The sequence below is a fragment of the Oryctolagus cuniculus genome, chromosome 13 (assembly GCF_051225735.1).
Source record: "Oryctolagus cuniculus isolate XC-2025 breed Fujian yellow rabbit chromosome 13, ASM5122573v1, whole genome shotgun sequence".
In the NCBI taxonomy this organism is placed as follows: Eukaryota; Metazoa; Chordata; class Mammalia; order Lagomorpha; family Leporidae; genus Oryctolagus; species Oryctolagus cuniculus.
In genome coordinates this window covers 50785395-50798243 of record NC_142879.1, presented here as the reverse complement: position 1 = coordinate 50798243, position 12849 = coordinate 50785395, and the positions used below count along the sequence as shown (strand labels likewise).

The window sequence follows — 12849 nt, the reverse complement described above, 5'->3', positions numbered from 1 at the left end:
TTAGGCCAATTCCACTCTCTGGCAACCATAACAGAACTGTTTCTATGACAACTGTGTTTGTTGAGAATTTGTCCCAGAGTTTCCTCTCCTTGGTCAAAGTACAAAAAAGAGTCCTTGCCCTTTCGTTTGGACACCAACTTCCTAGATTTCTTGTGCAGAGATAAGTCCTCCTGTCTTCAAATGGCTAGAGCTAATGACCAATCCAAAATCAGCTTCTTAACCAACCTTATTTTTAATCCCCTTTCACGCCACCTTCCTCCTGAATCTCTTTTCTTAGCCAGTTCCCATACTTCCTTTTTTTTTTTCCCCATCTCTCCTCACCTCTATCACCTTAACTTAGCAAAACAAACTGAGATGTCCAAAAGGTTTTTGTTCTGCTAGGTTTTATTGGCAAATGGGAAAAATGGTGATAATTTACAAGAATCTTCAAAAGGATAACAGCTTGGCTATTCTGGTTCTTCAATGAAATTTAAATGAAGCTAAAGTTTAATTCTTTGAAGATCAAACAAGATGTCCCCTTCAATGTGGCTTCCTGAATCCTTTTATGCCATCATTATCTCCCATTGTTCCCAGATCCAGGATGTTTTCTGTAAGTCTCAGATGCTAAAAGGATGTGTGATTCACGTTCCCTTGTTTTTATTAGACATGATACCACTTTTCTCAATGTCTCTCTGCTTTGTGTCAACCTCTAGTGCTCTACCACAGCAGATAACAAGTGTTTGAAAGTAGGGATCAGATTTAAACATTTTTCTTAACACTGCATGTCGCTGTTCTTCTGTCTGCTCGGCCCTCCCCGGGTTTGCTGCTGGTTCTTCCCGGGTTGGCTACTGACCCTTCCACCTCCGTGGAAGGGCGGTTCTCCCTGGCCGCTTTCCCCACTTCCGCGGGGGAGCGGCACACCGCCAGCCGGCTCTCTTGGGGGCTGCACAGGTGTTCCTTCAGATAGATGTTCCCGGTGCATGTTGTCTCTCTCCTCCTTTATAGTCTTCTTCCACCAATCCCAACTCTGCTACCCACACGCCGAGTACGCTGCTCTCCTCCAATCAGAGTCAGCTCCTGCTGCTTATTGGTTGAACTGGAGGCAGCTGTGTAGAAGCTGTTTCCTCCTCTCCCAGCGCCATATTGTGGGAGAGCAGATGCATAGAATAAGTCTTAATTCCAGTAACTTAGTCTAGTCCGAGTTGCTCCCCACAACTGCATACTTACATTTCTTCTTTTTTTCCCAACTGAGAAAAACTACTCGAGCCAGCACTGTGGCATAGTGGTGGAGCCACCGCCTCCAGTGCTGGCATCCCATATGGGCGCTGTTCAAGTCCAGCTGCTCCACTTCTGATCCAGCTCTCTGCTATGGCCAGGGAAAGCAGTAGAAGATGGCCCAAGGCCTTGGGCTCCTGCACTCGCGTGGGAGACCCAGAAGAAGCTCCTGGCTCCTGGCTTCAGATCGCCCCTGCTCCACTATTGTGGTCATTTGGGGGAGTGAACCAACAGATGGAAGACCCTCCTCTCCCTCTCTGCCTCTTCCTCTCTAACTCTGCCTTTCAAATAAATAAATAAATCTTTTTAAAAAAAGTTCTAAAACAAAACAAAACAAAACAAACAAACAACAAAAAAACTACTCACCATTCATAACCCCGGCTCACACAGAATCATCTTTTCAGTCTCCCCCTCATTACTCTTCCCTCCCCTCCCTTCCCACTCTTCAGGCAGAATTAACTGCCTTCTCCCCTCCGTTCTCTCATCAGCTGAGTCACATGAAAGATAAGGCACTTACCCATTGCTCTATATTAGATGTACCCACATTAGGTTGGTTGTAAAATCGTCCCCTTCGTGGATCCACAGCCCCTATCTCAGCCAGTAGATTACAGTCGTGCTCAAAGAGAGCTTGTCCTACTTTGATTGAGTAACATGGAAACACACGCTTCAGGGGACACAGATGGACTCAGAAATGAAAGCCACTCTTCTCGGTCAGCTTTAACTGGGCCTCCTCACAGACATTCAACCACACCGTGACACCCAGCAAGCCCCAAAGGAACATGAAACCTGACATATGTCGGCACAGATCCTGCCTGCTTTACCCAGATGGCCCTGAGACCATGAAACAAGATGGTTCGAGAACAAGAGAAGCCTCAGGAAGTAATCTATGGTGCCTACAAGGCCCAAATGGCAGGAAGCATTTGAGGATGATTAAAATGTTGATTTAATTAATCCTCTTGGTGGCAGATAATTTTTCATGGGTCTTGGTGACTTATATGTCTTGCAAGTGAGGCACTGAATGCTCCTTGTTCCGGAGTATGTGTCCAGGAATGTCTGTACAGAGGACAGCTTTAGAATAGAGAGACGGTACCTCCTTCTGGAGCACGGGACTCCATGTTACTGCCCTTTTCAAAAACACCTGGACTCACTAGGCTTAGGGATCATCTCTTGTAATGCCATTGCTGTGTGTGCAGGCATCATCAGCTCTCTTCATCTTCTTGGAACTGGCCCACTTGGACTACTTCCATTGCTGTGAGTAAGAAACTATTCTTTATCTTTGACTCAGCAGTCTCATGTTTTCGGGCTGCACCCATGAACGGTAGCAAGCTAATTGGTTAGCTTGTGAGTAGGCCAAAATCTCAGATCACTTACTGTTCTAGACACCACCTAGCAGGTCTTCCTGCCTTCAGTGTGCCCTGACATCCCCCTTTGTATATCTTCACATTGCCATTAGGCTCCAACAGGTGCAGAACTATGCTGGGAAGGCAGGGTTGAGTGGAAGACAAGCATTCATCAGTGATAACTGTAGATACTTTGGTAAGGGGAACAAATTTGAGAGGTAAAAAAAATCATACCCTCCAAACAAGTAGCTGGGATGTAAGGCTGTTCCCATGAAAGGTGTGCAATGAGATGAATGACTGGGCTGTTTATACCAGCCACTATCTTCCTTTTGGAGTCTCTTTTCCATATGGGAATGATGGGAAGCAGTAGCGCAATTCCAATGGCTGGAAAGATTCCTATTTCTTTCCATGCAGCATCTAGTTTTTGCAACAGTGATTGGGGCACCACTTAGAAGTAGGGGACTATCTTAATGCAGTTTGCAACAGGATTCTCGTTCTCCTTGGTTTTTTCAAGCTAACTACTTTTTTATTCATCAATTTATTTTTAAAAGATGTATTTATTATTTATTTGAAAGGCAGAGTTAAAGACAGAGCGGGGGGAGGGTGGGGGAGAGAGAGAGGGAGAGAGAGGTCTTCTATCTGCTGGTTCACTTCCCAAATGGCCCAATGACAATGGCTGTGCCATGCTGAAACTATAGCTTATTCCAGGTCTCCTATATAGGTGCAGGAGTTAAGCACTTGGACCATCCTCCTTCCTAGGCACATTAGCAGAGAGCTGGACCGGAAATGGAGCAGCCGTGTCTCAAACAGGTGCCCATATGGAATGCCAGCATGGCAGGCAGCAGCTTTAACCTGCTGTGCCACATCACAGGTCCCTTATCAATTTATTTAAAAATGCCTTTAATACATCTTGTAGGGGTCTATAAAATTGTATACAGCATAACTTAAAAGAAAGAAAACCACTTCTCTAGCCCTACCCTGAGCAGAGTGCAGACCCCTTATAATTAAAGTAAAAGAAAAAACTCTTCCTGGGTGAGATACAGAAAACTGCCCTGGGTGCCTATCATTTGAGACTCCCTTTTGCTGGAGAAGGGACAGGAAAATTGGGAAGATGCAGAGGGCAGATGGATAGGGGTTAATCAGAAATAATCTGTGAACTTGAAGCGTCAATAAAAATTGTCTATATTATAACATGAAGAGACAAAGAGAATAGGAATGGAAAAAAAAAAACAGAACATCGAGAACTGTGGGACAGTGTCATATAATGTAGCACACATGACACTAAAATCCCAGAAGAATATGTGTGTGTGTGTGTGTGTGTGTGTGAGAGAGAGAGAGAGAGAGAGAGAGAGAGAGAGAATAGAGCTGAAACATATCTCAAGAGAGAGTGGACAACTTTTCCAAAAATTATAGAAGACATAAGTCCAGGAAACTCAGGGGAAACAAATACATAAGTGTCTCTCCATTTCTGCTGCCTCTCTCCTAATTCAAGTTCCCACATTTATAGCCCAATCTACCACAGCAGTCTCGAATTGGTCTTCCTTCTTCCATTCTTGTCTCCCTACCAACCATTTTATAAACAATAATCAGAGTCACCTTCAAAAAAAAAAAAATACACACCATTCCTCAGCATAAAGTCCTGCAGTAGGTTCCAGTGAATTTACCATAAAATCCAGTGTTACTCGTGGCTGCCAGATGTCTTCTCACTCTCTGCATCTGCCTCTTAATTCATCTTTTCCATGAGGCACCAAACACATAGGCCCTGAATGTGCTGCCTTCAAAACCAGGCTTGTCTGATTCTGTCATGTTTGGTCTTCAAGTCTTAGCTTGGGCACATCCTCCTTAGAGGTGTTTTTCCAGTCTTCCCCACCAAAGAAGTCTGCCTAAGTATTTGTTTATCACGTTGATTTTACGTCTATCTTAGCACTTATCACCATCAGAAATTACCTAGCCTATTTTTGTATCTGTTCTCTTGTGCATCTTCTTTCTCTGGGACTAGATTTCTGTTTTTTAAGGAAGAGAATAATTTCTTCTGTGGCCTCAGGGCTTAAGACAGTGCCTGGTGTACTACAGGCATCCAAGAGTTACTGACTGGATAAGAAATTAGGTGAAAGGGCCAGCGCTGCGGCTCACTTGGCTATTCCTCCACCGCTACCCCGGGGTTCTAGTCCCATTTGGGGCGCTGGATTCTGTCCCAGTTGCTCCTCTTTCAGTCCAGCTCTCTGCTGTGGTCCGGGAAGGCAGTGGAGGATGGCCCAAGTGCTTGGGCCCCTGCACCCGCACAGGAGACCAGAAAGAAGCACCTGGCTCCTGGCTTCAGACCGGCGCAGCGCGTTGGCCGTAGCGGCTATTTGGGGGGTGAACCAACGGAAGGAAGACCTTTCTCTCTGTCTCTCTCTCACTGTCTAACTCTGCCTGAAAAAAAAAAAAAAAAAAAAAAAAAGGAAGAAATTAGGTGAATAGGTGAATTAAAGACTAAATACTCATTAGAGGCATAAGCTCAGGAAAAGGATGTGGTAGTCAAGAGGTATCTAGTTTTAAGTCGTTATTGGAAATGCTAGAGATTTTTAGCTATATGAGTACATAGTCAGCAGATAGGCAAAGCCACTCTGTGGTGACAAATAATTTATTGAGTGATGGTAAGCACCTACTCTTCATTTTAGGCAGCCTGTCATTTCTAATTATTTATATGTCATCGGTTTTTGTTTTTTGGCAGATATCACCCAAACTGCAGACAAGGAGTGAGGGATGGAGTAAGCGCAATATTTGCCTAAATTTTCTAACAAAACCTTGACCTAATTTTTTAAACTACACACCATCTGGACAGACTTTTTAGATGACATGTGACTAAGGCCCACCTCCCCCTTCTGGAGGGAATACTGGCAGGCATCCACATTCCTGTCTGACTTATGTGTTATTAGACGTCGCCCCTCCTGGGCTCCCTAGACCCCTCACCTTGCCCTGTCCTTGCAGACACTTCCCTTCTGTGTCCTCCAGACCTCCTCTCCCCTCTGTAGTCGCATGTCTGAGTTGGAGAGGCAGTTGCTCTCATAGGACAAGCTCTTCATTCCTACTTGTTCTGAACAAAGCACTTTGGCTCCCCAACTTCACACCCTAATTTTTAAAAATTATATTTATTTATTTTCATTTTATTTGAAAGGCAGGGAAACAGAGAGAGAAAGATCTTCCTTCTGTTGCTTCACTCCCCAAATGCCTGCAACAACTGGGGTTTGGCCAGTCTGAATGCAGGAGCCCAGAACTCATCCTGGGTCTCCCACGAGTGGGTGCCTCCCAGGGTGTGTATTAGCAAAAAGCTGGATCAGCACTGCAGGAGCCAGGACTCTAACCAGGCCCTCTTATATGGGACCTGGGTGTCCCAAGTGGTGTGCTTACCACTGTACCAGATGCATGCCCCACTCACACTGCTTGTGATTCCCTTTTCCCACTGCCCCACTCCAACTGAATGAGAGAAGGATCGTGTCTCCATCCCTTTCCTCATTTTTTAAGAGCTTGCTGGCAACCACTCTTCAGATGATGTCATGTGCATGATTACTCTTCAGATGATGTCATGTGCATCTGTTTTTGTTTAGGTACAATTATCGCATCCTGGCGCTGGCACTGTGGTGTAGCGGGTAAAGCCGCCACCTGCAGTGTCAGCATCCCACATGGGCACTGGTTGAGTCCCAGCTGCTCCACTTCAGATCCAGCGCTCTGCTATGGCCTAGGAAAGCAGTAGAAGATGGCCCAAGTCCTTGGGCCCCTACACCCCGTGTGGGAGACCCAGAAGAAGCTCCTGGCTCCTGGCTTCACTTCGGATCAGCATAGCTCCAGTTGTTGTGGCCATCTGGGAAGTGAACCAGTGGATGGAAGACCTTTCTCTCTCTCTCTCTCTCTCTCTCTCTCTCTCTCTCTGCCTCTGCCTCTCTGTAACTCTGCCTTTCAAATAAGTAAATAAATCTTTAAAAAATAAATAGCATCCTGTTGTATTTTCATAGTTATTCAAAATGTCCACTGAGGGACTTAAATAAGGGGCCGTGTTTTACAAAATTATTTTACAACTCGCTATGCCAGTTTAGCAAGCACTGCCACCCCAACCTTCCTTATTGGCAAATCAAGGAGGCTACAGTTTATAACCTCTATTCGGAAAGAGCCAGCCTTAGAAAATAAAAAATCTAAGCCCCCTACAGTTCTTGCCATAAAAAGCTTTGCAGAGGGCAAGTCCAAACAGGGCAGGATGAATCTGCTGAAGCTCTCACCAAGGTCTGCCCAGACCCTCTGGCATGACTGTCACAATCTCTCCACAACCTGGACAGGCCCTTCAGAAGTGGAGAAGGACTGGACAAGATGTTCTCTCTGATTCTTTATAGAACAACATCACAAACCAAAAGGAAATCCAGACAGTGAATAGGTTTCCTTTCAGTCCCAGGAAAGAAGCAAAGAGCACTTGTCCAGAATTCCTTTCTCCCCTCCCCTGTCCTGCTTTTCACAGAACACAGAATTTTTTCACATCAGAGGTTCTTTGAAACGGTTAACCCTCTTCCAAAAGAATCATATAAAATTGTGTTTTGCCAAGGACTAACGTTTTTCACACTGTTTTTAAAAGGTGACAATCAGTCTCATTTTAAAATAGATTTCAGTGTCACTTCTATGTCTTTTTACCTAAGAATCACATACTCAGGTATGCCAGAGAGGAGTTAAAGCCAGGCTTTGATGAAGGCTTCTCCAATCACAGGAATGTTAGAAAAATGTTGCTGTCCCAATTCCAGTTCTCCTAGTCCAAGGAGACTTTCCATGAGTTCCAGGATTTTTAGGCATAACAAAACAAAACAAAAAACCCACAGACCTTGAGGTATACTAAAGAACTTAAACTGCCACACTGGGAGTCTGAAATGGAATATACTAGTGTATTTTGCAAAAGTAGCCACGCTCAGTTCACATGGTGGTCTAAATGCCCACCCACCAAAGGCTGACCAGCGCTCCCTTGTTTGTCTCTTCTCTTGATCTCCAGCTCCTACTTGAGATGCTCATAATAAGCACTCAGAATTTCTCCTTCTATAGAAAAACAATGGCACCTGCTGAAGGAGAACAGCAGAGCTTCCACCCATTCTCAGGAACAGGTTTGCCCCAAAGTGGCACTCCTCCCGAGGGTAGGACGCTGTCTTAGTTCCCTGAAGCAGTGGCACTGGAGACAATAGATCCCGCACAGTCCTATCCCCACAGGTTATCCTGCCCACTTCCTGAAGCAGATAGCACACCTGCTTCTTGTATTTCCTCATAACTTTGCATTGTTGGTTGAGGATAGAAATTTGAAAAAAAAAAAAAAAAAAAAGCTGCTGTTGACACCAAGCCAGGGATGACCAATGATTTATCCCCACACGACCTTGATTATTGAAGGCACGACTCATCATCAGACTCATTTTTTCCATGTAAGATATATACTCTCTTATGATTACAGATTCTCACCTCAAATCTGTTCAGTTCCTGCTCTTCACTGATTCTTAACATTTGAGTGGTAACAGCCAAGATCAGTTTTGACCCCCTTGGCTGTGAAAATTTAACAGCTGTGAAATCTGAATGTGAGATTTAGAACCTATACTTCTTGCCTTGGTAACTGATAAAAAAGCCTCTTTATAAATGATTTTTTTAACTTGCAAAATGATGTCTAATTACTTAAAAGATGAACTAAGTAAGGCAGCTACCATTACTGTGAAACAATATGCCACGGAATGTCATATGAATGATAACTAATCGAGGGCATACATCCTGAGAGCTATTTTAGGACTCAGCATTAACAACATCAGAAGTCACCAGCTCACCTTTTCTCCAGGTAACCAAGTCAATGAGGCCAAATAAGCACTCTTCATTGCTGCCCTATAGGTTTCTGTAAGTGCAGTGATGTTTTTAAGTATCGGGACCATAAAGATAATTAGTAACATTTCATGGACCAGGTACTGTGCTAGAAGCTAAACAAGTAGTTTGATATATTTAATCCCCATGATAATTTTCAGCAGGTTGAAATTTGTGCCGAAACTCATACAGCTACTACACTGTAAACCCTGAGAATTGGGGGCAGGTCTGAATAATTGCAGGGAGGGTTTCACCAGAGGCGCCGTTGACGTTGGGGGCTAGTTAATTGTTTGGGGGGCTTTTCCTGTGCACCACAGGGTGTTAAGTCACCTCCCTGGCTTCTACCCACTAGATGCATTTAGGGTAGGAAATGCAAATTGGCCCCAATTGCTCATAAATGAAGGATTTGACTCCCATTTCCTCTTTTCTGATCTGCTATGCAAATCTCCCTTTCCAAGGTGTATTTCTAAGGAGTTTCCAATTTGTTTTTATTCTAGTTTTTATTTTAAAATGTTAAATTACAATAACAACATATGCTCATTGTAACAGATGAAATTATATATAAGACTATATATATATATATTCCATGTATATATATATATATGAACAACAAACCTATATGTGAACAATTAGTCTCCTCTTCTGCGCTTCCCGTTTAACCTATTTCCAGTTAGATGGCACAGCGTGGCCTTGGCAATTGACTTTATTTTCCTGTGCCTTTCCTCACTCCAACACATACAGTATTTCCAGCCAGGCAGTTTGGAGACCTTCTGCCTCTTCTGGGGCGGAAGTTTACTGGAAAGAGTGCACTGAATCATTGTTGTCTGAAATGCAGGTGCAGTCAGGGGCCCTTGAATAAGGGCTCATAGGCCTCTGGGCAATGAGCCCAATCACTCTGTTTGGGCCTTTGGAAAGGAAATCTAGGTGAATGTTAGAAAAACTGACCCCAGTCTTTCCTTGGGGCCCAATCAAGGGCCTGACCAGATTTTGGTGGCTTGCCGCCCCCCCGCCCCCCGCACTAGATACAAAGACACATTTCATCCATAAGTTGCTGAGGCAGCACCCCCATCCCCCACCCCTCAAAGCTCAGGGGAGGAAGGCTTGTGGACAGCCTACAAATGCAGGTGTGCCTGGCTGTCTTCTAAGAGTTTATTCAGTGACTCCACCACTCTCCATTGGCCCAGGCAAGAGAAGGGCTCTGGAGAAAACAGGCTCCCTTTGTGAAAGGGCACACAACCAAATGCTCACACAAGGCCCAGGAGGAATTAGATCTTCCCTTTAAGCTGGGAGGCTTCCTGGAGGTAGAAAGTGACTCAGACTAACTGGAAGAGATGGAAAATCTATGCTCCAGAAGTGAACTGGTGTGTGTGTGTGTGTGTGTGTGTGTGTAGCAGGAAATTGTGTATCCCTTAGCGAGGGCTTGGAGAGAAGCTGTCCTGTCTTGGAAGCAGATTAGCAGAGTACAAGAAGGCATTAGACATTTTCCTGCAACCAGGTGATAAGACACTTTAAAAAAAAATAAAAGTTTTTTCAAAGAAGAAAGGGGGATCTTACATAGCTCAAACCAGGGGGGCCTTCACGGTACCTTTGGGGGTAAAAGAGCTCTGCTTCTGCATTTTGGGGGCTCTTTGTGGAATCGCACAATGGGACGTGCGAAGGAACTTACTGAACTGTCTGCCCTTACTCTTCCCATCCCCCAAACTAGCTCAGAGCACCTGCAGTTCATTAAGCCAGCGTCTGTCAAATGACTGACTGGTGGAATGAATGAGGAGGCGCCTGCTGCCTCACCCTCTGGCCGACCCTCTGCCAAGAACCCTTCTCCTCGCACTTTCTTCCTTGGCCCCCGCGCTCGCTCACTCACCTTGTGCTGTTTCCACATGGCCCCCAGGGGCTTCACCTCGTGCTTGCCGTGCCGGCCCTCTTCCAGGCACAGGTAACACACTGGGGTTCGGCAGCTCACACAGTACATACTGTAGTTCTCCATTTCGTGTTCGGGACACGTGGGGAACTTCCGGGTTGTACTGCCCCCTGCCGCTGCGCCCCCGGGGCTCCTGCAGCCACCGCCTCCGCTGGGGGCGCCCTGGGCCGTGCCAGGGGACGCCGAGGGAGCCTCGGCGGGGGCAGGAGGCGGTGGCGGCTGCACCAGGCGATGCTTAGCGAAGGGTCCCCGGGATGGATGGCACTTGAGCTGGCAGGCAGCACAGTACAGCACGTCGCACTGCTCGCAGAGCGTGGCGGCCGGCTCCGGCGGGGTGCGGTCACACAACTGGCAGATGGCCACGGGCGCCGGAGCGGAGGCCCCGGGCGCGGCCCCGCGGCCCTGCTGGTACCGTTGCACGATGGCTTCTAGCAGCCGGTTGCGCTGGAAGCCGCGCAGACCGCGGTGGTCCAAAGAGGCGCTGCGGTGGCACTGCGGGCACGTGATGGAGCTTGAGGACGAGGACAGCGACGAGCAGGCGGCACCACGGGCCGCGGCAGCCGACGAGCCAGGTGGCGCCGGCACCATGGGCAGCACCCGAACCCCATTGGGGGACTTGAGGCTTGGGGTGTAGGAGCCATAGCCGCTATCTGTCTCGCTGTACAAGCTCAGCTTGTCTGCGTGGTCTCCTCCAGCTCCCGCGCCGCCGCCCAGGCCGCCCCCTGCGGCCCCGCCTGTACCGCCGCAGGCCGGCCCTGCAGCCGCATCTTGGTCCAGGGTCGGAGCGGCGGCAGCAGCGCCTGCAGGCAGCCCTGAGCCCCGGGAAAGCAGGAGCGGCGGGGGCAGGTGCTGCTCGCCGTCCGGGGTCTGTACCGCAATGGTGCGAGCGCAAGGCAGGCAGACGTTGTGGGAACAGGGCAGGATGATGGGTTCCCGAAACAGAGAGCCGCACACGGGACACTTCAGCTCCTCCTCCATGGCGGCGCCGGCAGCCCGAGCTCCTCGGGGCTCCAGGGGAAACAGGCCGGAGCTCTAGAAATGGGCGGAGGAGGACAAGCGCGGTTAGCACCGATGAGGCGCGAACCAGGGCATCACACGAGCACTAACACTTCACTGCCGGGGGCACGCCCCTCTGTCCTGTGGCCACCGCCCTAAGATGACTGGGGCCAGGAGAAAGGAGGGGGTCCTCACCTCCTGTTCGCGAGGCTCCTGCACCTGCGGCTTCAACCTGCGGCCGGAGTCCGGGGCCTGTCGGTTGCCCTGGCGGTGGCCTGCAAGGCGCTCCAGGTGATGAATCAGCACTGGCGCCGCGGCCGACTGCGGCGCGCCTCGTCTTAACACCAGGACCAGCGGCCGGGCTCCTATCCGCTGGCTCTCGGTTTCCAGCCCTCAGATGCGGAGGGCGTCTGCCCCGAGACTACCTTTTCCCGCCCCGCCCCCTATCCGGGCGATCGGCAGGTGAGCCGGCAGGTGCGCAGGCTCTGCTGTGCGTTGGGTTCAGCACCACGAGGCGGCGGACAGCGCCCGGAGCAGCAGCTTGGGCGGAAGCTCACAGCTTGTGGACAGCTGGGCCTCCACTCGCTGGGTCGCTGCGGCCGCGGCCACCAGAGCGGAGCCCGACCGGCCCAAAGACCGCCCTCTTCGCCTTCAGCTGCGAGCGCGGGACGGCTGCGCCCTGGGGCTTTCTTCCTGCGGCCAGGATTGACCCACTTCCCTGGTTAGCAGCTGCTGTTCCTGCGGCGCCTCTGACCTTGGCCGCGCGACGCTGCAGCCGGTGGGCGGGCGGAGGGCGAGGGCCAGGCGGGCTCGGGAATCCCTTCCCAGCCTCCCAGCCGCTGCCGCCGCCGCCGCCGTCGCCGCTTGCCCGCGCAGCGCGCGCAGGAGTTGTAATTTCCAGAGCGAAGAGTAGTGGGGAGGGGGCGGGGAGGCGCCAGCTCCGCGAATGAGGGCTCGCCTCCTGCTGCTAGGGAAGCCGAGGGGCAGTGTTAAGGGTTTCGCAGGGAGGACCGTTGTTAATAACCACTCGTCATTGGGATGGAGATCGCGTCTTTCGTTAGGACACCTGCCCCGCCCCGCCCCCGCCATCATTTCCATGCCCCTCCCTCCCCACTCACCAGCGTGAAAACTGTAAAAACAGGGCCCTAAAAAGCCAGTCGTTTAGAAAAGGATATGCAGTAGGGTTGGGTAGTCGCTTCCGAAATCTATGATAAACCAAAAAAAAAAAAAAAAAAAAAAAAAAGAGGCATGTCACAAAATGTCGGACAGCCCGAACTCAAAGGAGGGGGTTTCATTTATGAATTGAGCCGCAAAGCCATCTTGTCTCTGCGTCTCAGCCCAGGGTGCTCATCCGTGCTAGAGGTCAGCGGTCTGGAGAGACCGAGTGAGCGCACGTGGCGGGGGTTGCAAACTGGGGCCTCCTGGAGAATCCCGAGCACGCGCCGCCACGGGCTCCGCGGCCCTGGGCACTCACGCCCGGCCCTGCCCAGCTGC

The 12849-nt window shown here is 49.2% G+C and overlaps 1 protein-coding gene across 2 annotated transcripts in view; it reads right to left on the bottom strand.

Moving 5' to 3' along the window:
• Window positions 1-11744, bottom strand: part of TRIM67 (tripartite motif containing 67) — a 46936-nt gene extending 35192 nt beyond the window's left edge. Inside the window, exons 1-2 of one of the 2 annotated variants that reach the window (XM_008268263.5) lie at window positions 11551-11744; window positions 10303-11391 (exon numbers count right to left, since the gene is read on the bottom strand). In XM_008268263.5, the coding sequence (XP_008266485.1) occupies window positions 10303-11337 (1035 nt within the window). In that variant the 5' untranslated portion in view covers window positions 11338-11391; window positions 11551-11744. The remainder of the gene's footprint in view (window positions 1-10302; window positions 11392-11550) is intronic. The other variant, XM_002717376.6, reaches the window with a different exon arrangement.
• Between the last annotated feature and the right edge of the window lie 1105 nt (window positions 11745-12849).